We start from the raw sequence: 27724 nt of genomic DNA on the forward strand, positions 1-27724 counted from the left end.
TGCCAGTTTTGAGAGTAAAAATATAGTGTGTCACAAAATGAATAACCTAAATTTTTATACCAACACGCTGTTCTCTAGAACCCAATAAGAAAGTTGTTACTCTGTCTCTCCCGATGTCAACAGAAAAATTCACTTCTTTATGTGCAATATTGGCTAAGATATTCGAATTAAAAAATCGGAGAAAATTTGGGAGGAACAACATACGTATAATGCTTATTTCTCTCTTTTATGCTGGTCTTTCTCAACGCGTGAATTCAAATATCCCGGTGAATATTGCACTTAGAAACATTAAATCTTTTTTTTTTTTTGGTCTCGGAAGCGACAGAGCAATGACTTCGCATTTATTGCTGTTTTTTCCACCAAATTTCCTCCGTTTTACGAATTACAACATCACAGTGAATATTGCACACAGAAACATGCAATTTTTCTGATGCCATACCCCTTGTTTACTATGAACCCTGTATATATCAGAATTTTAAATTATCAAAACTTGGGAAATAGTTTTTAACTTATAATAATATTCTAATGATTTACAATTAGTATTATCCTATGCGTATAGTAATGATCATAAATTGTAATTTTTAATCGTTTTACGGGATCCAAGATAGATTTAATTGGATAATTCAAATTTTGGTAATTTTCACTTCTTTCCAGTGACTTTGGACTTCGAATTGACATCGTTCTACTGTATATCAGTATTTCGACTGCCGAGTTTGTGACATATTCAGAACCGTCGATCCATCAACGGTTGTTAAAATTTTGTAGAATGTAGAGTATTTCGCGTTTGTTTTCATACAACATTGTTACATACTACTCATTGTATTCTCTAAAAGTCTGTTCATATCCTGAATTTAATCATCATGCATCTGTAAATGCCTTTGTAAGTGTTCGTGATTATGCTTAGAAAATAAGGTTAATTAGACTGCGAACATTACTTCGTTCGAATAATCTTTATTTATAGTTTGCACACTGTATTATATTCTAGCCACATGCACATGGCTATGGGTAGCCTAACCTTGCTTTCTAATACGAAATTTACAAAAGGTTCAGAAAAGTATCTGTATTTGCGTATCGGGAAGCAAATAATCTATTCTCCAAGAAAGTCGAAGAATGTTTTCAACCTCGAATCTCATTAATGTATGCAAATGTCTCTAGACGTTCCCTTTTACATTTCATCATGTGAGTATTCCACGAGAGGAGACCAAATAATTTCATGGTGAATGACTTTCATTCGTATGATGAATATTGAAATAACTAATATAAATGGGGATAAATTTTTATTGTTTTCATTATCAATATTATCAACTTCATATATTTAAAAAAAAAAAAACTACATTTATATAAACAATGGCAGCCATAAATGCTTACTTTGGTGTGATTCTTTTATCATTAGGTAATATTTGTGTTATTGTTTTGAAGTATTAATACAGTCGACGCTTGTTATAACGGTTCCCCCCCCCCCCCGTAATTGCGACCATTCCAATATAACCACCGGTAGTACAAGTCCCATATCTTATCATATAACAATGACTTGTATATTTTTATATTCGATATAACGACCTTCCAATAAAATTTCATTGATCCGTATTATAACTGTCACAGTGGTGAAATCATTAAACTCTCTACAAGATATACAGAAGACTGGATGTTGTGAAGATATTTATTATTTGAGATGTTAATTTTTTAAGGAAGGAAAAAAACTCACCTCTGCCTCTACCGGGAGTCGAACCCGGGTCCCTCGATTGCCGGACGAGTGCTCTGACCACTAAGCTACAGAGGTGATAGAGATTTCCCTTCGCTAGAGCGTATATGTGAAAATCGTCATTTTACTTTTTTTTTAATAATCTCAATCAATATGTAACTTTTGCATTTAAGGCCGCTGTGGTGGTCGAGTGGTCATAGTGACCACTATGACTCGCATCGCGGAGACCCGGGTTCGAGCGTCATCACAGTGGTGGTCAGCTGAAGTTGGTTTTCTGTGGTTCCCAACTTCGAGGCGCAAATGCGAGCCGATCTCCCCGTTAAAAAGTCTCGCCACAGAGAGCAACAGTCCTACAAACAGTACAAATATTCAGTCACTACATATCACTCACTTCACTTCTGAGATATAGATGGCAGCACTGAAAAATCATACACAACACTAGACACGCACTCAAACTGTTAAGTACACACACACTTCCGGCACAACTCACTAGGTAGTAAATTGCCTATGGCGATAGACCTGAGTTGTGCTCGGTTTGAAAAGGAAAAGAAAAAAAAACGTTTTTCTCATTTCGCACCTCCAAAAATGCTCTCCCGCACCCTTGGTTCGGAACCACTGCTCTATTCAAACGGTAATTCGGCAGGTAAAAGGTTAATTTTTACTAACAACTAATGGGGAAAAAATTGTAACGTTAGTGACCATTTTTTACGGTAAATTGTATTTATTTCTTATTCATCTTAGGTGTTCCTGCTGTAGTTGCAGGTGCCTGGGCCGGTGTTAAAGGAGCTTTAGGACATTCATCAGAGGAATCTTTAGCCGCGCGATCGTAAGTAAAATTTCCTCAAAATAGAAACTAGTAATTAGTCACAAAAGAGAAAATAATTGTTTTAAACAACTTTTTCTTTCGGATCAGAATTTTGGGGCTGGATAATTATTTTTTCCAGACAAAGCTGCTAGTTAGTTTTGCTCGAAGTTTGTTTTTTTTTTCACCAGTAGTGAAATTGTTGCAGGTAGGCAAAATGGTTTCATTACGCTACATCTAACATATGCTTACTCCCCTTGACCGTGCGGTGATACATAAATTAATGATTATTAAATAATACGTTCCTCTCCCACGCACAATCCATTTTGCGATCGATCGCAGTTCTACGGGTTTTGCTTAGAAGTAATTTTGTAATTGTGGAAGTAACTGAAAACTACCAATTTATTCAGCAGTTGAAATGTTCCCTTTTGAAAATAATCTCCTCGTATATAGAGGTGGAAAAAATGGAAACTCTGTCTCTCTCTCTCTCTCTTTCGGATCACGTTCAAAACCTTATATAGAATCACGGAATTGTTCCGAGCCTATATCAGTTTCCGTCTCGATGCTGTACGAATCACCAGAGGATTATAAAGACCTCATTCAAGCTTCTCACCAAACAGTATAAATGCAAAAATGGTTTAATTCCCGCTTGTTTCCATTTTTGTTTCGATTCCAAGCGCAGACCTTACTTATTTAACACACGTTCGCACTCAAAACATACATATTTCCTATTAAATCCTTAGAAATTCAGTTTCGAGAGATTGTGAGAACGTGAATAATTTACATCGTTCCCAGTGGATGGATCTTGGAAATCAAACTATCCAAGAATAAACGAGCGACATTTCGAGTTAACGGGTCGCACATCATAATGAGCTTCCCCCAAAATACGCATATACAGTCTCTTGAATAACTAAGTGTAAAATGTTTTCGAATTTGTTGAATGTGTGCCTACTCAGCAGCATCAGTGATATCTTTCCCGGATATGTTCTTCGTCGATGGCGAAAAGATTGTAAACATTTTTCGTTGAATGAATGAACACAATGAACACAAAATATATAATCAGGAATTTCCTAAGAACAATATTCAATTAAAATATCTTTTATGGAAACCGCATTATATCTTAGTTTCGTGGAATTTCTGGGAATAATCTGAATGCCTTAGGCGATTTTATCAATTTTAATGGAACTGACAAGAAAATTTGTAGCTTCGATTCGGAAACAGTTTCTGGATGTTTTCCGATATGAAATATTTTCTTTGTGATAGCATTTATATCGAATAAATATTATTATGCTTGAAATTTGTTTTATAAGAAGATTCGGTTCGTTGTGAGAGATATCCACTGACATATTCGAAGAGTTCTGGAAGGAATTATGTGGTTATCACAAATATTTTAGTGCCGTATGGGGATCCTTTACCCGTTTTTTTCATGGAAACGTATTATATGTTCAAAACACATCTAAGTTTCTAAATTCAGGTTATATGACACTGGATATGATAGAGCATTATGACACAGATTAAAAAATACCTTTACAAATCAGTTGGTAAAAAAATACATGTTTTTTAAATACTTATAGATGACATACAATAGATGGAATAGGTTAAAAAACGACGGATTTATTGCAAAAACGTGACCAACAACCCATTGTGTTCTTTAAGATTCCCTTACCGCTGAATGAAATTGGCATTAATGGTTTATAAGGAAGAAATTATGTTTCCTAAACGAGGTTCATTGATGAAAACTGCAATAATTGTGTTTTTTTTTTTTTTTTTTTTTGCGACTTATGTTATAATATTGTAACATATGTCGCCAAGCCATCGATGTTTGGTAAGATTTAAGCTTGCTTGGCGAGAAATCTCTCACTTCGGTACTCTCACTTCGATACTTGCGAGCACGGGGCAAGGGGGGGGGGGAAGCCATGGCTATAAATCTTTGCTAACTTTTTCCAACACAACTCTGGCTATTTTGAAGTAACGGAAGTACAGCGCTTTGCATCAGTCCGGGGTTGTGAGCGGTTCCATCTATCTATCTCACGCCCACTCACTTCCACTTGCCGTCACCCAGAAAGAACAAGCGTAACAACTGTCTTCAAACTACGTTCATAAATTTTCATGTAATGAATAGTTTATTTTGGTGAAGCTCGAATGGCAGTTGTTCTCTAAATTCCTCCAACACTCACCATCAGGACAATGTGATAACGCTGGACTATTCAGATCAATCTGCTGGTGAACGTTGTGGTGGGATGCTTACTGACGATTTTTTTTCATTAATATGCAAAAATATGTCTGTATTATTATATTGTATCATATATTACATTGAACCACAGTGTTAGAAGCTTGCACTCAACGAAATAGTAATATAAAAGATCTGTACAATCACCCGATAGAGTGCGTTTTTTCCCCTTCTATTTCACAGACATAACACACATAGTAATACAGAAACACAGTGTAAAAGACACATTACAATCAAACAATTCGTACAATATAGAGTACCGCAAAAAAAAGAAAAAGAAAATAAACATACAGTTTTTGTGACCTGAAAGGATTCAAAAAATCTTTCCACCAGGTTTACATGATGTAATAATTTGAATTTGTTACAAGAGCGTTGTTACGATATTTTTTTGGTATTTATCATAATTTTTTTTTATGGAATATTACTCTTAAAACATTGATTTGAAATAGAGATTTAAAGCAGAATTTTCTTAATAAGACATGTATAGATTAGTAAAATTGTCTGTTTCATGTGCAGTATCAATTATGATTTTTCTTTTTTCATTTTATTTTAAATACTAAATTTATCCTACTGTATTATAGCTTCATAATTTAGGCATTTTATTGAATCTTTAGTGAATTAACTCTTTCGGTAAATAAGCCCATTTTTCAAGTTTTATTAAAGAACTTTTATAAAACTTTTGCAAGGTAATCCCTGTATAAGGCCGGTATTAAACTATAAAAGTTTGACAAAATGTCTTTTACAAAACTTGAAAAATGTAATCAATAAGCACATCAGTTAGATTCGAGCGAACTTAACCGATTCGTTTAATGGTTACATTTTTCAAATTTTATAAAATAACTTTTATGGAACTTTTATAGTGTAATCCCGGCTTGGTAAAAGTTTGGAATTAAAATACCTTTTATAAAACTTGAAAAAAAAGAAAAACAACCAATCACAGCATCCTTGAATATAGCCGATGGTAACCGCATCGTTGTAGACTGGTCTCTGTTGGTCTCGGTGGCGAGACTTTTCAGACAAACAACGGGGAGATTGGCTTGCATTCACGCCTCTAAGTTGGGAACCACACAAAACCAATTTCAGCTAACCACCACTGTGGCGACGGTGGGGTACGAACCAAAAAGTGATTCCAGCAGCATGCGGTGTCACCACAGGTGGTCACCCTCCCAACTACTAACCACGCCCGATACTGCTTAACTTCGTTGATAGGTCGAGAACCGGTGTTTTCAGAATGGTATGGTCGTTAGCAGATTCCAATCCAGTTGGAAATTCCCTGGTGCGAGGATAAAAAAAGGTCGCCAGACACCACAAGAAGATCGTATTGATATCGTATCGCATCTGTCTGGTGGGATCATCACGGAATAATCTTCTATGTCTTTCTCCCGAAAATATATTTCTATGGCTATTTTTTTCTGCATCCTTTTTTTCCAAACAATAAATTTCTGGCAAGAACTTTGTTCTCCAACTAATATCTCACCATCGTTACGAATCGCATGATAGACTAAGCTTCCGGTACACATTAAATGATCCCGATATGGCCTTTGCATTTTTCCAAAGGCCTATCTTTTGACATTAGTTATTAATGCGTAAAGGTTGTTTCTGTCGACGGAGAAATGAAATATCTGCCTCTAGATATCCGAAACTTCTCGGAAGCATGCTCACGAATACGAGTAAAGAAATGAATCGTGGGATTAATGAGAGTTATTCCTTGAACGATCGACCTGATTCAACGTTTCTGCCTGGTACGAGTATGGGGTTCATCAGTTCTGCTTATAAGAACGAGTAATAGTATTTCTGATCGAAACTGTCACTATGACGTCAAAGTTCCTTGATGAGGAGGAAAAATAAACCGAATTCGGGAAAAAATATAAGCCGAATCAAGTTCCTTTGAACGTCAAACGCTTGCATAATGCACTCACTAGGTTGCCGTCTGAGTATTGCGATGTTACATCGTCATGAGATTGCCGCTGCGGAGATCTCATTTTTTATTCTTATAGAGTGGAGTAGTGACGGACTCACATCGGACCCGGATTCGAACCTCACCCTCGCGATAGTAATGGTAGGCTGATATTGGTTTTCTGTGGTTCCCAACTTCGAGGCGCGAATGCCAGCCGACCTCCCCGTTAAGAAGTCTCGCCGCAGAGAGCAACAGGCCTGCAAACGGTACAAATATTCAATCATTACACTTTGTTCACTTCAGTTCAGAAGTATAGATGGCAGCACTGACAAATAAGACACAACACTAGATACGCACTCCGACTGCTAGGTGCACACACTTAGGCTATACGCTTCCGGCACAACTCACTAGGTATTAAATTGCTCATGGCGATAGACCTGAGTTGTGTTTGGTTTGAAAAAAAGTCATCAGATTAAATGTATGTCACGGGATAAAGTTTCAAACACAAACCAGCCGCACAAATAAAACCGGAATAAGTTGTTATTTTTTAGTCAACCCCCAATTTTATTCAATTTTAGCCAATTTATTCTTATTATAGTCAACCCGCGGTTTGCGAATGTTTCAGTTTGCGCACAATTCGGCTTACGAACAACAAATATGGATTCGGTTTAGGAACATACAAGCTGGAAAAAATTCGTTGGAACAATAGAGAAATTGGAAAATTTACGGTCACGTGGCGGTTTTCCTTCAACCACTTTACGTACAAGCTTTTGGCAACAAAATTCGGATTATCTCTATTTGAAGTACCAGCGATAAATCTGGTAACTTTATCCTAACTTAACCGCACGTTATAAAAAGAAGGGGGGGGGGAGTGAGAAAAAGCACCGACAAATTATGATAGATGACATAGATAAGAATTTTTACTCTATATTCACCTTCATCCCTATGTGTCTGTCCTCTCTCGCTCTCACATGTGTTTAGTAGAAAGATACATTATTTGTGTAGAAGAAGGGGGGGGGGCATTATCAGGATTATAGAAAGAATGGACGGAAATAATGTTAGGGCTACCATAAAGCTTCGCGATGGTGAGGTGAAAGGAAAGAAAACACAGAGAACTCTTGCTTTTTCTATTACGCTGATGTTTGAACGTAATGATACGTCCATGATCGTAAAGGGGTTGAGTTATTTTCGCTGAATACGACTCCTCTTATCCAACTCATGGATCAATGGTTCATTTCAAAGTTTGAGATGGTTTACATCGAGGGTGTGCTCAACCTTCACGAGAGTGTGGACCACGTGAATGGTTTGGAAACGTGTTAAAACGGGCCTCTTAAGTGATCTGTAAATCTGCCGCGGGCCGCCAAAGTGCGTTGGAAAGGTGCCGCAGGTCACTCAAGTGATCTGAACGGAGACACGGGTAACTAATTTCATGCGGAACTACACCGTGGTCCATTCAAATGCTCTGTAACTGTGCCGCGTGTCGCTTAAATGATTTGTAAATGTTGAGTTTAGTTCAATTTAAACATTAATTTTTAAATCACTGGCCACATCACATGACTCTGACCACATTTGGCGCCCGAGCCGTGGATTGAGGATGCATGGTTTTAGATCACAGAAATTTTTCAGAGATATTTTACAATAATCTCTGACACAGAATCAATACTCACTGGCTTTTGGAAACAGCGTTTTAGCATCTCACATTGCTCGCAGTGCTCATTTTTAAAGCTTGGTGGCAAGTCACATCGCTATGAATTCGGTTTGGAAAGCATTATGGCCAGATTGTTTTGCAAGCAAAGTTTCGTGAACTTTCATTCATAGATGAAATTAATTAGAACAGACATGGGTCCGGCTCTACCCGTGTATAGGATACAGGCCCGTTATCTCGTAAAAAGTTTGTAATGTCTCGCCTTAGTGTTTCGCAACCGCCGGTCCGCGGCCCGGTACGGGGGCCCCCGAAATTTGCCATACTGGACCATGGATAATTTACCGTTTTATTTTTCCTATTTATTTCCTTTTTATCGAGAGTATGACCATGCAGGGCCACAACTAGACATTTTATCAGCCAGAGCAAGCACTCCTTGAAATGTAGAGGATTATTTAAAAAAGAGATGATTTTTCACGAATCAATGAGTCTCGACCCAATCTTCAGTCGCAGGGACTTCAGAGAGGGGTAGTACAAATGGGTCGTATGGGTTCCGATTTAAACTTGTTTCGCAGGTGCTTCGGAGATGGGTCGCACGAATGCACTTATAGCCAGGATTTGCCTGAGCTATTGGTACTGACCAAAGCATGATTCATAGCTGCTTCCGAGATGGGTCGTGCAAAACCACTCGTAGCAAGGGATTCTAGAGTCTGGTCACGACCAAAACTTGATTCCCATTAGTCTCCGAAATGGGTCGTACAAATCCACTTGCTGTCCTGTTATAAATACACTTATTGTGTCACTGGTTTCACTAATTTTGAAAAACAGTTTCAATGATCGGAAGCTGATCTTGCTGATTTTGAGTCTCGACTGAAAAGGGTAAAGAACCCGTGAGTCAGAGGGCGACTTCGGCGCCCCCTCTGGTCCAGCGCTGGGGGCACCAGACTCACCTGGTTCACCCTAGTCATGGCATTGTAACCGGGCTTTCCACTCGCAAAAAAGAAAAAAAATCGTTCCGCGTCCTTCTATAGGTTGAGAACCACTGCCTCAGGGAAAAATGTTCGCAGTGCCAAAATGTGATGATTTCAATTGGTTTTGCGTTATCCCAAAATCTCAGTGTTGTAAAAATCGACACTAGGAATCTTCGGGGGTCTCAGGAACGAATTAATTCATTTTACATGGATTCCTATGGGAAAAATCTTTTCGGTTTGTGAAAAATTAGGTTTACAGACGGACTTCAGGAACGAATTCAGTTTGTGAACCGACAATTGACTGTATTAACTAATTTAAAGAACTGTTTTCCTTATTTTTGCTCTTACACAGGTGCCTTAAGAGTTTAAAACTCTTCCTCCACAACCGTTTCTACAGTCAAACAATGTGAAGCTGAGTGGGAAATTAAGTATGTTGGCGAATACCATGGCAACGAGAGAACAGGAAAGAATGACCTTTAAGAACTTTCATCCTTAAAGTCCTTGACAACAAGTCCTACTTCTCATCAGTGACCCCAATATTTATTCTTCATTCAATTTTTCATTCTTAAATATATTTCCACTTTTCCGCACGAACGAATTTTCAATCAACATCTGCAATAGCCAAACGAGTGAAAACTTGAGGCAGCTCTGATTATATAATTATGTTTTTTATTTGATATTAATACATGCATAGACAGTAAATTCTGACATTATCATGCTTCAAGCAGATCTCGTGTTATATGATGAGTACGTATACTTGACGTACGTAAATAAGGCAGTCCTGCGAATATAATAAAAGTCCGTTATGAGGAGTACGGCTTATAACGAATCTCTCGCTATACGAGTAATTCGCAAGTGATTGTCAAAGAACTAATGCTAAAGATACAAAACATATTCACTTATAGCGAGTTATTTATGAATAAAAATCGGAACACATCAGAAAGCACATTTTTCTTTCCCTTTTTTTAAGAAATATGCATAAAATATGCTGGAAAGAATGGCATTTAAAAAAAAAAAAATCTCTTGAATCTATTCGTAGGTGATTAATAATCACCTATAATCACTGATTTATATCATCACTGCGTTTATAATCACTGATTATAATCGCGGCATGTCAGTATCCCCCATAAATAAGATCACATGCTGTAGTCAATAAAAAAAGACAAATCATTTTATCTGTAAGTGTGTTGGTTGATTAAGTGAATAAGTAAATCATGACTTCTGGATGTGACATAGGTGTTTTTTCTCTTGAAAATCCCCCCCCCCCCGTTCTCGGAATATTTCAAAACTGGACAGGGTGGCGCAGACACATCTTAAGGCCGCTACACATTACTCTGATGTGACGTGCCCCCTCCCTCATTCATTTTCTTTTCCTTGAACGTTGTTGAACACTTATTTAGCAACGAATGCTGCGGTTGCAGAAACTGCTTCATTCCACAAAATGCAAAAACTGAATTATACAATCAAAATTGCGTATGCATAATCAGTTAACTCTGAATGCATATTTCGGCAAAAGTTAGTTCAAAATAAATGTAAAAAATATATATATATATATCTAAGTAGATCCTGCTCATAACGCTTTTCAAAAGTCCCTTCATGAAAAAGGTCGTTGTATATGGGATAACGCTTTAAACGGGAAATCACGATGACCATTAGTGAGAGCTGGGGGTGGAGGCAGAAAAATGTGTCGTACTTAGCAGGAAAACGTTCTAAGTGGGATCTGCCGCAGTTTGCTTTTCCCCCATTCATATATTTCTACAGTACAAAAAACTAAAATTCGCTATAGCGACAATTTTCCCTGTGATCATGAAATGTCGTTTACTGTATTCCTCTAAGTAACTGGAATTCACTCCTATTTAACTGTTCGTATAATTGCTCAGTAAATAATCTTCACATTTTATACGGAAAAATTTGCTCTTTCATTCAGATTATTTTTTTTATTACGCTATGAATTATTGGAAATTTGATTTTCAGGTGTCCTTGGCAGAACAGAGACCTCTACGACTATGTATTCATTTGCCCTGTCGTTACTGTGTTGTTGGTGAGTAAACGATTGTGTGTGTTAGGTTCGAAACTGTTTCATAAAAGTAGTTGCAAATGCGTACCTTGAATATGTGGATTACCCCCTCTTGATCAAGGATGCACAACCTTCGGCTCGCGGGCCAAATGCGGCATTCACAACGGATTCAATCGGACCCTCGAAAGGTGTTCTTATAGGAAAGTATCAATGCACACGATGCATAATTACACATAGACACCATATTTCGGTGACAAAAATTGGAATTATAGATTTATACGAGATGTCACCAAAAATTTTCAAACGAAGTAAAGTTGTCAATTATGACAGAAAAGTTGTCCAAGGAATCAAAGTTGCCCCCAACTATCACTAAAATATCTGAAAAATTGCCAGTCTTAGAAAATAGAGGACTACTAATTAAGATCGTTAGCATAAATCATATTATGATAATTATGACTATCATGATTACTTTTAGTCACGTATGTATTCATCTCATTTGTCGAACATACAGTTTTTATGAATTACTTCCCTTCGACGACTATTTTGGCTAAAACTGGCAACTTCACAGGCATTTGCCAATTTTTGGCGATAATTGGAGATCCCGTATGAATTCCAATTACCCGTATTTTTAAGGAAGGAAATATGGTCAGCCTATGTGATCATCGTGTTGTAGCTATTGTATTAATGCGTTCCCACCGGAACATCTTTCACGGGCCAGATGAAACCCTTTGCCTGGCTCGAGGTTGTGCACTCATGATAAATGTGTATAGTAGTAAGAGAGAATTAGCTTTGTGTACGTGAAGTGAAGTGACATCACGCGCGGGCGAGTCCAGAGATCCTTGAAAAACCAAGTTGACTCATCCACTCTCTTTGAGTAAAATAGTGACGTCAATATTATCGATCCATATTGATATAGTCAACTGTTCACTACCTTGCTTTTTTTTAATGATTTCCGAGACTTCACTTGCAGCGGAGAAAAAAACCTGTTTTTTCTCAAAGATGAACCAAGAGTCCGCTCTCCTTCATAGTTAAATAGATTATTTTGTCTTTATAAATGAACCGGTTTTGAGAACCAGTTTGGAGTATGCGTATCATATCTATAAAGTTTTGAGTCAATTTTGGAGTGATTTTTTGACATCCTTAAAAATTGTCATTATACAGCCTATTGACAAAAACAAATTGGCGACGAAAACCTATAAGACAGCGTGCTAGTAACCCCGGATAATTCTCGTCCACATCTCTTCAAGATTGAATAGACACTTTTTCCAATGCCAGGGCCACACTCGTGTCAAGGCTGACCCAATAAGTTCCAAGGTTGGCCATGTAGTGTGGCCGCTCCACCACTGACAATGACCGTCAAATGTTTGGGACTGGAAGGTATTGGAAGAGTGGTCGAGTTTGATTCCAGCTTCAAACTCAAGTCAAAGATTCCGGATCTCCAGATCCGCCTGGCCACACATTGGTAGAAGAACACCAACAATCACAACACTCGTTAGCGTACTACAGCATTTCCTTGGAGAGTGCTCGGAAAGCAAACATTCACCAAGGAGCATTGGATCAAAGTGGGACAGCGTGTAGCTAGCCGTCGCTGCTTCTTTGCATCGGGGAAGGCAAACATTGGTAGCAAATATTTGCGGTCACACGAGTGTAACCCTGGCTTAACTGGAATTCCGTGGGAAATTTTCGTCCTTGAAGTGTTTTTTTTTTCACACTCAAAAGAAATGCATTTGAACTTCTTTTCTCAATCTGCATTTAAACGTGTAATCTAATGCGGAAATTATTAATGCACTTGGCAAAATGCATACTACATCTTTGAAGCCAGTCACAAAGAAATGCTTCCACGAGATACGAAACATCGGAGACGAAATTCTTCCCGAAATAAGCATAAGGATGGAAGCTTTCACAAAACAAAATCAGCACATATTCAAAATTCAGCATCTGATCTCCTGACGTGTAAGACGAATAGTAGAATCAGAATGATGCATTCTGATGAATGCAGGGATGAAGTATATCCGACAAAGACTTTCCCATTCCTTCTCATGAATAGTAGGGATATGTATCTCTTTCCTATGCAATAACAGCATAATGAAGGTTACCTTCTGAAATGCCGATTTTCTTTCTTTTTTGACTCTTTTAAAGATAAATCATATGGGAGTCTAGTATAGTCTAGAGCTCGTAAAATAGGATGTTGAGCTTTTTATGTAGGTGATAGAATATGGAAAAAAAGATAAATAAATAATCTCAGCATTCAGGGAATTAAAAACACATACCCACAATTTTTAGAATAGGCCATATGTATCTCTATTGAGATTACGAATTTCTATGAAACTCTTGTATCCGAAAGTTCGAGAATTTTTCAAAGAGATGGAAATTTCCATTGAATTATCATATGAATAAGTCATACTGTCATGCATTATCAGAAAAGGAATAATTCACAATTCATAGACTTGAAATTATTTTCTCGTAACAGGTAAACATCTTCTTCATGGCTAAAATAATGTGGGTGCTAATCACAAAACTACGAGCTTCGAACACTGCGGAGTCTAAGCAATACAGGTGAGAAATTATTGTTTACGACTGAAATGAAATAGGAATGATTTTCGTAGACACATCCAAATGATTTTATCCTGCGATTAGATTCCGACTTAATTGCCCGACTCTTATGCAATGTCTGATTGATAATTATGGTTATATACTGTATCGTAATATTTGGTGTGCTCAAAGAAACTTCTTTTAGTACCAGGAATTTAGCAGGTACATGGTGTGCGGACTAAAAGTATCCGAAAATGATGGTTTATAGTGAAGTACCACTTAATGTCAGTTATATATTCTAATGACTTTAAAGAGGGCAGAACCTCAAGTTTTTATTAACAAGTTGATACGTTAAGGTGATAACATGTTGTTCAACAGCTTCAGTGGCCTGTTGCCCTCTCGCCACGAAGAGCAACAGGCCTACAACGATAAATTATTCAATCATTACACTTCACTCATAGTTAGAAAAACTGGTTGCAGATGGCAGCACTACACATAACAAGCATTACACAGAAACAAACTTCACGTCAGGTTTCACTTCACGTACACGCACATTCCAATATGTACCACTTCGTTAGAGGTCCCATAGAGGAATATGGACGAGGTGCATGTGTGGTTTAGTAGTAATAGTAGTAGCTTTAGTGGCTCTGCAGATGTCACACCTGCATTTGATCACTTGTCAGGCAGAGAGAAACTATGTCACTCTCCGCTGTCCATACGAAGTACGAAAGCCTGGATAACCAAGCGGTGATCGAGATGTAGTTCGGAAAGAAAACTCGCATTCCTCTATGGGGAATCGAACCACTAATCTGTCACTGTCCGAGGAATGTGAATTTTCTTTCCGAACTACATCTCGATCTCTGCTTGGTTATCCCCGCTTTCGTACTTCGTATAACTTGTCAAGTGTTTAGCTCTAGAGGCGTTATTAACCCCTCTATGATCCCGTGTGTATTTGAATATGCATGGAAAAGGCATGGTCGAAAATAAGCCAATATATATCTAGTGCTTTTCTCAATTTTTTATTGATATTTTGGAAAGTAAATCTTTTATAGTGGTTTCTGTGCAAAATACGAATTAATACATTTTTATCCAGAAAGCGTTGTTTCCCTGTCGGTATGTCTTTTTTATAGCTATCAAAATTTTACGTGTTAAGAGATTTATACAATTCCAACAAATTAAGGAAATCAGATATAATGTTCAAGGTAAAAACTATTCAACTTTGCTGCGCAAGATTTTATTAGTTTACAGATTAACGGTAAATTAAAGACAAACTTTATATTTTACTCTTAATTGTTCATTGCTAATAATTAAAAAATTCCCTCTCAATAATTAAATTACTGTTCTGTCGTATTGTTTCAACTATAAGCATGCTAACACAACACCCATTTAAATTCATATACAGGATGGTAACTATCGACCGCCCAATAATTACACACGTGATATGGAAAATTGTTTTCAGTTTTTTGATTTGGTTTATAATTAATGAGATCTAACGCTTTAAAAATTAATGACATCACTTCAAAATCCTGCCAAATTCACCGAACGCACACCAAACGTACCCACCTTGGCGTTTTTTTTATTTGAACAATAGTATAACCCTACGAAATCGAGAGAAAAAGAAAATAAGTTTTTTCCCCTCTTTTGTTGTTATTATGCGTGTGTGTGTAACACTTTTGAAATTTTTACGCGGTTGTTAAATATTACAATTTTCTAAGATTGCAGAGTTATCGATTTCATCCGTAAATTAAAAAAAAAACTATTTTTGCACCCCAAAAAATTATCAAATTTTGCTCAAATGTATTACTCGCCATGTGTTAGTAAAATTATTCTCAGATTTAGAAGTTAACCCCTCAAGTATTTTTTAAAACAAATATTGAATTCTCAGATTTTTGAAATTTATATATTTTTTCAAACTTTAAAATTCATATAATTCTAAATGAATGATCAGAGATATCGAAGTTCGAGATTCATTTTACTAAAACATGCTGAATAAATATGTTTCTACAAAATTTCAGAATTTTTGGTGTAGTAAGATTTTTTTTTTCAAATCTTAAACGGATGAGCTCAAAAACTGCATATTGTGAAAATCGCGTTCAAAGCGTCTTTTCCTGTTTATATTCCACTATAATTCATTTAATTTTTGATTTGAAAATAAAAACAAACAAATTAACTCCAGTTTTTTGCATTTGATTTTCACAATTGAATGAGATATTTTTTAGTCATGTTTGAACAATAAACTTCAGAGGTCATGACACCCATTAAATGAATAAAGTATCTCTAACACATTTTTAAGATGAGATTTTTTTTTCAGTTCCGATTCAGAAGTTTTGTAAGATTTACATATTGCATCACAGCTTTTGATTGTAAGTCTGCAAGAAAATTAACTGAGTAACACTACGCAAGAGCACAATGAGTAAAATCGATCACATTCACGAATTGTCACGATTACATTCTAACAATTACAGTTTAAAATTTTTAATTCATTTCTAAATGCTATGAATGTGCACATGAAAAAGTAGGTGCCTACTGAAAGCCCTATGTGGAATAACTCATAGTAAAGACATGGCTTTCATTTCGAGAATTGAGAACCGGCAGGCGGGTTAAGCATGGTTAAATTAAGAAACGAAATATATATATATGAGCAAAAATAGACGGCAAAATTAATAGTGCCTACGACGGTGACATCCTGAAGTGTTCGTCTCTGTTAAGAGTGGGCCCGAGGCTATTGGCCTCTTATAAATACGCCTCCTTTCCTGACATGACAAGCACAATTATTTTTAATTGGTCATTTGTTTTGGGTCAATTTAACATAATTGATCCTTGCGCCACAAAAATCAAAATCCAAATCCAATAAATACGTCCCAGAATAAACCTTCATCTGAAAAAATTACCAAGTTCTACGTGCATCATGCAGGCTGGAATAAATATCAAAGTAGTCCAAATCTTACTTAGTAAGATGATAAGGTAAAGTGAAAATTTATTAATATTTCACCGCGATAAAAATCAATTACAGTCAAAAAGAAATGAAATATCTCTTCATTGCAGCATGCAGATTCGGAATGAAAATGTGACTCGATGAACAATCAAAAGAAAATATTCGAAATCACTTATTATTTTGAATATGCCAATTCATAAATGACTAGTTTGATCGAAAGTTTCTGTGATCGAACTGTTGTTATATTATTTTACTATTCCTACAAATCACCTGCGTTAAGGTACTATTTTCTGCGATCTTCGTTGAAGTTTTCTACACGCGACTGTGTTTCGATGAAATCTTAAAATAACTCAAAAAATATTGCCGTCTCATTGATGGAATCTGTAATCTGATTAAAACGACAGCATATAAGAACGATCGCGTAGTAAACACAACGCACTGTATGCACCTTCCCCCAAAAAAATTGACTTTATTGTGAAAGAGAACAAATTGCCACATTTTGGCAAAAAGTTGATTTCGTTCAAATAATAATTCAAGTAGATCTCATTTGACTAACTCTTTACAAATCTAGTGATAAATTTGTCAATAAAGTGGATGAAACTAACACGTAACAACAAGGTTATACGATTACACTACATTGAGAGAAAAAGCGCCAATTGTGCAAGAAGCAGGCCAGACTTGGCTTCTAATAGGATTGAATATTTCAATTCATTTTCAAGATGTGACAACCCGCTGCTGCCAGAGAAATGTACTTTCGTTCGGATTCGGCACATAACTGACCGTTAGAAAAAATTAAATCACAAAATTTCAAAGCTTTATATTCGTCAAAATTATAAAGCACTTAATATTCGTCCGATCCAAAAACGGAAAACACTTTTCCATATTAGTTTTTTCACAAGGAATAACGTGTGTAAATATTGGGCGGTCGATAGTTACCACTCTGTATATATATTAATTTAAATTTCAAAACGTTTTATTCTGGGTAAACTACAGAGGGTTAAAGAGACTGCCACCTCAGTTTTATTTACGGGTTAATAGAGTTCAATGTGAGCATTTTTTATGGCTCTGCAGATGTCCAAAGTGTATTCGATGTGTTTAGTAGCATTTGAGGTGTTATTAAATCACTACCCGTTGGTATATGCTGTTGATAGGAATACCGGAGGTTCCGCACTCTATAATACTCAGTTCGCGCACGGCGGTTTACACGCGTCACTCATTTAAATTCAGCTAACGTACTGAACCTTATGTTTTGGTGTCCACATGCTGCCTGCTTTGAAAAAGCGTCTCAAAGCAGCGGTCGACTTTGCATATGTGTGACATTAATTAAAAACTTGGGTAAGAAGCTTGGCACAAATACCCAATTTTGACGTTGCAACACTTTCATTACTAAGCCTGTGGGGTTCTTTCATTGCAAGCCATTATGTTTGGATACAATGAATCCGGACACACTGCATATAAACACATTCCATGTTAATTTCTTAAGCCGTTTAACTATTGCAACATTTTTCTAGACATCGTAGATTGTATTATGTTGCGCTATTTGATCAAAATATACATAATATATGTAGGAAAATTTGGATTTGATACATACAGTATGTATGTACATATAGTACATATGTTATTTGTTTTTTACTGGATTCAGAAAAGCTGCGAAAGCTCTGCTGGTGTTGATACCATTGCTGGGCGTGACTTACATTCTGGTTATAGCGACTCCAACTAATCCAGTCGCTGAAGTCGTCTTCACTTACATTCAGGCAACATTATTGTCTATACAGGTCAGTTCTCTATTTATTAGAATTAATTAAAAATAACTATATGCTCATAAACTGATGGGTAGGTAATTGTACACATCGATTACATGCCACGCCTTAATTACATTTTTATCACTACTCAATATTAGGTTTTTAAACTAATTATTCACTCCTCAGATGTGACAATTGCTTCACTTACATAATCAAATCGACAATATGATTATATATTGCATGTATTTGAAATGTCAAATCCAAAAAAAAATTGAATCAACTTCATTTCAATTATGTTTTCCATGTTGTAGGGATTCATAGTGTCTGTGCTGTACTGCTTTCTCAATGGAGAGGTAAGTTTATATAAGTATTATATACAGAGTGTCCCATAAATATTTAAATAGTTTGAAAATTCATAAAAATTAAAAGAATCAGCATATCTAAATACGGTTTGCGAAAAAATTATTTTCACGAAAGAGGATTTTTAGTTTTAGTTCAGAACGAAATAGTTCTAGATTTTTTCGTTAGAGGACACTGCACAAAATCGAATTACTGGAAATATGAAAATCAGAGTCCTATGAAATAATGCAGGGTGTGCGGTATATATATAAACAGCTTATTTCCGAATTTCCCTGTTACTAGCGATTGCATAAGGTTTTCATTGGGATGTTGGAATTGGTGTATGAAGCACTATTGGTGAAGTTGGTTTACCTCAGACATGAATCGCCAGCTGAAGCGTCACGAATATTTTGGACACAGAAGAAATTGAAGAAAGATCCTGATATTGAACGCTGTTATTTGCTTCCGTGTAGGACCCTCCATCGACAAAAATGTGGACACCGATTTTTTTCTTAAAAAAAGAAAAATCCTCTTTCATGAAAATAGGTTTTTTATGAACCGCATTCAAACATGTCAATTCTTTTAATTTTTATGAATCTTTAAACTATTTTTAAACGAATTTTTGGAACATCCTACATCAGGGGTACACAACTGAACAACCTCCGGCCCGCTTAGCGATTAGATCCGGCTGGCGAAAGTTGTTCCGGTAGAAAAGTATCAATTCACACATTACGATAAATACCGAACTGCGGAATAGCCCAAGCAGCAAAATTTTGCCGTGGGGGGGGGGGGGGGGTAATTTCAGGTACGAACAAAGAACACCGTTTCCAAAATTATCGAATTTTAACTTCTCTATGTTACATTTGTACCCCCTTATGACTCTCTTAGGGTCCGAATTAAAAAAAAAAACCCTCCGTGCTCAGTCTTTACGTTATGAAGTGAAACTTCTGACCAAATTTCATTAATATATAGCTTCAGTGGTTTTGGTTCAGCCTAATTTCTCTATGTTACCTTTGAATCCCCTTATGACCCCTTCTGGGAGTGGAATTTCGGAAAACCCCTGCTTAGTGAGTCTTTACATCATGAATCAAAACAATTGATTAAATTTGATATTTATTGTTCGAGAGGTTTCGGTTGGGCGATGATGAATCAGTCAGGACAAGTTACTTTATATATAGGCCATATATAGAGTTTGTTATTTACTGCTACAAAAGAGAAACAAAATCATAGTTGTGTGTGTGTGTGTGATATTTGTTTCCTAAGCAACAATTCATAGGAGAAATGAGTTTTCAGCGAAACAAATAAAAATCATTTTGATAAATTTTTCATGACTTTTCCAGGAAGTACATTCCCGTAATGAACGTCCGACGGCTGTTTATTCTAAAAATAAATATAAAGTTACCCGAGGATAACTCTAAAACATGTGCAAATACGCATTTATATTTCTTTTCCTTTTTTTTAAGGATTCTTGTTTACGAACATTCCGTGAAAAATCTCAATTTGCTTGCGAATACTTCTACCAGGAAGCAATTTCTCTAATGTGTGTAGGCTATTTTCGTTCTCTTTTCCTCCGTATAATCATAAGATTTGTTTCAAACATGCAGTCATTCCTGCGAAATATTTGCGATCCTCCATACAATTAAAAGGAAAAATTAACATAAAATCGTGAAATCACTCTGTATTATTAGTAAGAGCGTACTTTTACGTGAAATTTTTAGTTTATGGACCATTTGTGTTTATACGCATCAACTAAGTATACAGATTTTGAGTAAATTTTGTTTAAAAACGCAAGAAATATATACGACAATTCTAAAAAAGAAGAATAACAATAATGTGGCCCTTAGAATTCCCGAGAAATTCGTTTGATCTTCCCAGTTAGTGTCAGTAAACATCCAGCGTTAGAATTAAAAGTCACTGGTCAAACGGACCTGTAAATATGAGAAACTGCTGGTCCGTAGACACCATGACTGGTCCGTTGAACGAAATTTTGTTCTGAATAATCATAATTTATTTCCAGCAGACGGTTTCCTAAATATTTTTTACAGGAATAAGCGTTTTTCAATGAATTTGATTGAATAAAGTTTGTGTCTGTGGAAAAAAAAAGTAAATTGTGGGGGGGGGGAGTAATTTTTTAGCGTTTGTGGGGAATTTTGAGAGTTTTATCAAATTATAAGAATTATTAATTAATATTTTTTTAATATCGTGCTTTTCCAAAGCTAAATACACTACTTGGCTAGGTATATTTACCTATAGATGGCAGCACATTAATTGTGAATTTGTACGGAAAAATTTCCTAAAAAGGGAAATTTTTGAGGAAAATATTGGCCAGATGAGATTAGTTAGTAGAGCGAAGAATTTCTGTTCATACCACAAACAAGTAATGGTTCAAAATAGTTTAGACAGCATTAACACTTCTCATTATCGTATTATTTTATTAAAATTAATGTTACTTAAGATAGGAATGAAAACTTTTTAGGATATATTTTTAGTTTTATATAGGGTATATTTAGTTTTTCGAGAGAGCATAAATGCATATTTTGTAGAAGTTTTTAGAGCATAAAATTCCTATTCCTTCTGATGATACATCTCGATATATTTTGCACTTGAATACATGGAAGTTGTCCCAAATGACTTTTGAGAACGAGATTTACATTCAATTAATATAACTTTTACCGCATGTGGACTATATAAAAAGTTAATCTCGATATTTTTTATGCATATAACCTCTCAATAAAATTTTAAATTTCAAGTAACCTAAGTTCATTGGAAACTTTTTAACTGAAAGTATGTTTTCAAAGGCAGCTGTTACGGAGATTTCTATTGTGCAAACAATTTGGCACAGCCTGTATAGACTGTATTTTATTTATTAAATCTAAAATTCGCTGCTACATGAATTGGGTAAATGTTTCGTGGACCGGCACTAGTCCGAGGACCATTGTTTAAAGATCACTGATATATATAGTATAATACATATTTTTTTTAAATGCGAATTATATAACTCAACTAGGTCAATGTATATATTCTCATACTTGAATAATATTAAAAAATCGAATTGGAAGTACGAGACTTATGGGATGAGTGAAGAGGAGATGGAAAAAACCACCGAGGTTCAATTTATCGATCTATTCACTATTTCTTTTTGCTCTTCAATCTTCCTTAAAAAATCTTACGTTGAAGCACATGATCTGAAGTTTGAGATGAGCTGTCATCTTTTGAGATCAAGCCTGGAAAAGCTTTTGTGCACACACAACCAGCTCGCAGTGAGATGAAAGTGCTCCAAAACACCTCTCAATATAAGTAAAAATAAAAAAATAAAATATTTCTTCATAGCGTCTGGTTTTGGCAGATGGATCGTAAGCCGAAGATGTATGAAGAATTTAAATTAGCTGTGAGAAGTGAACCAAAATCTCTTATTTATTTTTCGGACGAAATGGTGTAGTGTCTATTTGGTGTGAATACCTAAAAGAAAGTGAAATAGATATCCCATTGAAATCAAATAACAACTACAGTCGAACTTTGTTGATTCGAAGACCAAGAGGACAGCAGAAAAGTTTGAATTATCCAATTAATCTACACTGTATTGCCAAAAGTTTGTGTCCTATTTGAAATTTAGTCATTTTTTCTCGAATTTCTACAAAAATACTGGACAAATCATTCTAAAACTTCGGTCACGGGAACCCTATGCTTGCACTCATGATCTTCAGTGAAAATTTAGGCACGAGTGCATTTAGAGGAACGGCAAAAAATTAAGAAATTAAGAAAAAAAAGAAGTTTTTGATCAACCCTGTATATATATATATATAAAAAACTGCAAATAATTTGCAACTGTCACAAAATGTTTTATTGTCTTTGTGAATACTTGTGTGCATTTTCGTGAGAATAGCAAGTATATTTACGAAGACATAAATGTTTTCCACAAACATTCCAGTTTTCATCGCATTTTTTTTTGCCTCGAACATGCAGAGTTTCAACCAATTTTTATAAAACTCACAGAACATTTGGTTTTACTACACAATTTTACTATACATGGGATACCATGTATAAAATATTATAATTTGATAACTTCTTATTCAAAGAGATATGAACATTTTTTAGCAAATACATTTTAATTGCGCTTACGCAATAATGCAATTTGGTTTCCAGATATATAATACAACTAATATAAAAATTCCAGTTGAATGTCGCGAAAGTTCAGAAAGATATACGCGATATCGTGAGCTGTAATTTAAGTTACGGGCTGAGAGTACTTGGATGATAATGGATTTCCAACAAATCGGTATTTCGACTATTTTATGTTATTTGATTATTTCAAAAATAAGCCCATAGTTTTATGCGAATGAGCAGAAACATGTGTCTGATGATAATTATGATTAAATCATAAGATAAATGCTTGAACATAACACATGTGTGTGATATCAAAATGAAGAAACTGAATGAAAGAGCTGAAGATGTGCTACAAACTAGTCCACCAAATTCTGTATCTACCATCGAGTAAACCTTTCTTTGGGATCATAGGCAGGTGAGTTAACCTACGTGCGTAGGCATCGCTTCCAAATAAGAATACCAACAGCCAGAAGAGATTGGTTTTTCCACGGATATAGATGCCGTGTGGCGAGAATATGGAACAGTCTTCCAGCAGAACTTCTATGTGCCTCCTAGGCAAGATTTGCTTCCACTATTGAGGATTTCGACCTGACTCCGTATGCGAAGAGTGCTTCACTTTTTCTGTGTGTGTGTGTGACTATGATTTTTATTTTATTTTTTCTTCCAGCATAAGTGCATGTCATGCCTTCTGGGGTAATTGTAGATAAATTATTTTTAAAATAATCAATATTAAATCATCAATACCCCTATAGGACTAATAATTGATCTTAGTTGCTACGTTATTCCACCTTGATCAGGAATCGATATCGCTGTAGAATTCCTTGAATATGTTCAAAGCTTGACTTATGAAACAGTTACTTATCGTCAGTTACGAAAATTTATGAAAATTTTGCTAACCATTTCTATGGGAAGATCTTTTATCAGAATTTGTTAGAATACAACTGCTCCGAAGAAATATATTTCCAAAGATTGAACATCACGATTCGTATCGAGTGGTACACAATTTCGATGCATTACGACCGAAAAATGTTGAAATACACATTGAATTATCAAAAAAAAGCAAATTAGCATTTTTAGTTCTTTTTATACGGGCAGTCATTTCTGAAATCGCTCAAGTTTTCTTATCACAAGTTGTCATTAAACCTGGGGCCCCGACAACTTCTTTTATATTGCTCAATGTACTGCAAGACTGTTCGATCCAAAAGTTAAGCTCGAAATAAACGGCACCCATTGTGCACCTAAATTCAAAAATGTCAGAATTTTTAAACATTTGTTTTTAAAGATTTACTGTTTATCAAATTGGTCAGCAGTCAATATCCCTGGATAATGAAGATTGAACAAATTGGTCAATAGATGCAACATCTGTGTCTGTGCATGTGGATTTTTCTCAACTGTTTTGATTTTTTAATACTTAAATCGTAATACATTTTCCCCTCCAACCTCGAATTATCCAAAATATTCGAAAAAAAAATCCAATTAAACAAAAAATTCGAACATTAACTTCAACAGAAAGTTCAAGAGAAGTTTGCATTATCCGAAACTCTAATTAACCAAGTTCCACTGTATATGAAATTCCTGAGTCAACATATTTTTATCCATTTTTACGGCTCTAAAATTTAGCTGCCCGGTGTGGTGTCATGGATCCTGAGACACTGCAACTGCACTTCTTTACTTGATAACTTCAGAGTAGCGATGTGCAAACGAAAGACGTTCGTTAAAGATTCCTCCTAAACATTAGTGTGTGTCAGGAGAATGAATTACCGGGCCGTGAGCATTGATGAATAAGTTCGATTGTCATTCGCTTTTACGTACCGATAATTTTTGTGTGGAAGAGGAATGTACATATTGCTTGAACGCTGGAACCCTTCTGCGACCTATCGGTTGAAAACAAAACAATCTATCATAATTTTTGATAAAATGATTGTTGATTATAAACTAATGCGCAGCATAAAAATTAACAATATATGAACAACTTGTGTGGGACAAAAAGTTTTATTTTTATGTTGCATACCGGTGTAAATTTTATTCATTAAAATATCGGTTTCTATATATTTATGTTAGCTACTAGAAATGACTGCAACAAATCTGTAAATATAATGACCAATATTATAGCACATAGGATTTATACCGGTACGCAGCATAAAAATACAAAAATTATGTTTTATGATGTATGTTGTAGATTTTGATGCTGCAGATCAGCAACCGATAACCATTTTAATTTACCAGTCATAACAGATAGTTTGTTTTTAATCAATAGGGGACAGCAGTTGTCCTAACTTAACGCGCAAAGTACAGTATAAATATGAAATGTAATAAGTCAGAAGGAAAGAGACACTTTCCTCCTAATAATTTTTTTCGGCAGTTCACAAATAATTTTCTCATTTTTGCCGGTCCGCGAAAACGTTCAATTATTTTCAGCTATCTGCAATGAGAAAAAAAGTCGGAAAATTTAAACCGCAGCAGGTACATGCTTCAAAGATTGTAGGTAATTTTATTCATTGCCTTGGGCCGCGAATATAGTGAAGTGACCAACAGGTAGAATAGAGATTAGCGACGGAAGCAGTTGCATTGTTTTGTTCTACACCTCACATTCTCGAGGAGCGAGACAAAAGAAAGAGAAAGAGGCCAATCAACGACATGCGTGACTTGGACAAACAAGTTTGTTCTGCTGATTTTCGCCTACCGCTGATTGGTTCGTCTCTCTCTCTGTCTTTAAAAAAAGAAGAGCTTCATCATCATCATCATATCCTTACATATCAGAACCCCTCCGAACATTTTCTCTATCTTCCCTCTTTCTGACTGTGCGGACATCTCTTTCTCCACCCCATACGACTTTTTTCTTCCTAGTCGAAATTCTTGTACATTGTACATTGTACGTCCCATTATGTGCCCAGCCTTGCAGTTCGACACTATATTGCCCTCTCAAATTTTTTCCAGACTATCCCGGATTTATATCAGTGAATTAGCAGTCAATAGCAGTCAATTATCTTCCGGTTTTTATGAAGATTCGCCCCGGTTTCTCAGTCACATGAAGCGAGGGGTGGTTAAACCGCTAATTACGTGCTGAAGCGAGGGGGTGGTTAAACCGCTAATTACGTGCTCCGTGCTGAAAACCACGTAATTAGCGGTTTAACTAATGTTATATTTTTAATTAGAGTTCATATTCCTGTTGAATTTATATTGTATTTCTTTTAAATTTTCAATTATTTAAGGAAAAACTATTTAACATTTTCGATATTTTTATGGAAATAATTTATTACTTTTTTAATCAGGTGATGATACTTTTGAGGCATGTGAAATTTTTATGCGGATATCTATTATTTCATGTTGCATGCCTGACCGGGAAAGTGAATTTTTTTAGATTTGTCCATGTAATATTGAGATGGGGAGAGAGAGATCCAATAAACACCCCCTAGACAATGAATTGGCCTTTCCCAACTTATCATCCTGGATCTGCGCCTACCATGGGGATCCCAAGGAAGATGCTCACTGCCCAAAAAAAAAGAACTACCCCCCTAAGGAAAATCTCACTTGACTCTAGTCTAGTGAACTCCTTTTCCGTGGAAGGTGGGGCGGCTGGGCACACGCATGGCAATCTGAACGCATCACGAGTCCCCGAGAAATTAATGTTCTTGCGTCGCATGCTCGACTGGAAGAAGCAGCTTACATATTTGTACGATAATTCGCTAAGAATATAGTTCCAGATCTTATCATTCTACCCACCAATGGACATGAGTGCCCAGATTTATGCCTGGATGAAATAATGCTTCAAGATGGTCCACGTACTATGGGCCATCTGAAGATTTGCTGACCCATGTTCTGCCCATGTTCGTGTGCCGCATTCTGAAAGTAGTCACATTTTCCCCAGCATGTTTCACTTTTTAAAAGCTCTATTCCTCCGCAATCGAATATTTTTGACCATTCCCTGTGCCCCCCCCCCCCGCAACCAGCCAGCTATTTTCGCTCACCTTTCACTCGATTTTCTCCCGTGGACCCTTTGTAATATCCCACTATCGGACAGGATCATTCTGCTTCAGGTTAAGAACAGCTGCTAGAGTGACTGTTAAAAGAGTGTCAATGTATAAAAAAGTCGTTGAATAAATCGTAATACAGAGTGTTTCAAAAAATAATCACCCGATTTGAAATGCGTATGCGGAAAATATTGAACATATAGGCCTACACTTAAGATTAAGTTTATATATTACATGTCTAATCATAAAGTTTAAAAAACCAAATTAAAGGTGCTCAATAGGTCCATCTTGGGATGCACGGTATATGTCTATACGGTAGTCAAATTCGTCCGGGGTTGTGAGCGGTTCTATCTATCTATCTATTACCCGAAACTTATATGAGCATATTTGCATCCACTGCTTTCACGGTTGCTGTTATGCGTATCTTCAGTTCGGCTAATGTAACTGGAAGGGGGGGGGGGGGCACATAAACGTAGTCTTTTATAAACCCCCCACAAGAAGAAATAACGCAATGTGAGGTCCAGCGATCTTGTAGGCCATTGATCTTTAAATGAATCGCCAGGTTCCGTATGGCCGATCCATCGTTTAGGAATGCGATTCTTCAAAAATTCTCGAACATCCAAGCGCCAGTGTGGTGGTGCTCCGTCCTGCTGGAAAATGATGTCACCCGATTTGGTTTCTAACTGTGGGGAAAAGCCAATCTTGACAAACACTGAAGGGGCAGCCGTAGGAAGAGCGTTAGCGCTACCTGTTGGCAACAGCTTGAACCGCGAGATTTCCCTGTTTCTACCTATACATTATTCGATCAAAACGGATTAAAAGCTGAATAGTTATGATTTT

At 36.2% G+C, this 27724-nt stretch overlaps 1 protein-coding gene and 1 non-coding gene across 2 annotated transcripts in view; one reads left to right on the forward strand and one right to left on the reverse strand.

Annotated features, from left to right (window-relative positions):
- Positions 1-27724, forward strand: part of LOC149078572 (diuretic hormone receptor-like) — a 98835-nt gene that overhangs the window by 68875 nt on the left and 2236 nt on the right. Inside the window, exons 8-12 of the mRNA XM_089240688.1 lie at positions 2444-2528; positions 11219-11285; positions 13732-13817; positions 18371-18503; positions 18782-18823. Coding sequence (XP_089096814.1) covers positions 2444-2528; positions 11219-11285; positions 13732-13817; positions 18371-18503; positions 18782-18823 — 413 coding nt within the window. The remainder of the gene's footprint in view (positions 1-2443; positions 2529-11218; positions 11286-13731; positions 13818-18370; positions 18504-18781; positions 18824-27724) is intronic.
- Positions 1709-1780, reverse strand: TRNAA-GGC (transfer RNA alanine (anticodon GGC)). The gene has a single exon. It is a non-coding gene; the product is annotated as a tRNA-Ala (tRNA).

Source organism: Pholcus phalangioides, unplaced genomic scaffold, assembly GCF_987345545.1.
Source record: "Pholcus phalangioides strain wild (caught in Gottingen) unplaced genomic scaffold, Ppha-v1.0 ptg000013l_1, whole genome shotgun sequence".
In the NCBI taxonomy this organism is placed as follows: Eukaryota; Metazoa; Arthropoda; class Arachnida; order Araneae; family Pholcidae; genus Pholcus; species Pholcus phalangioides.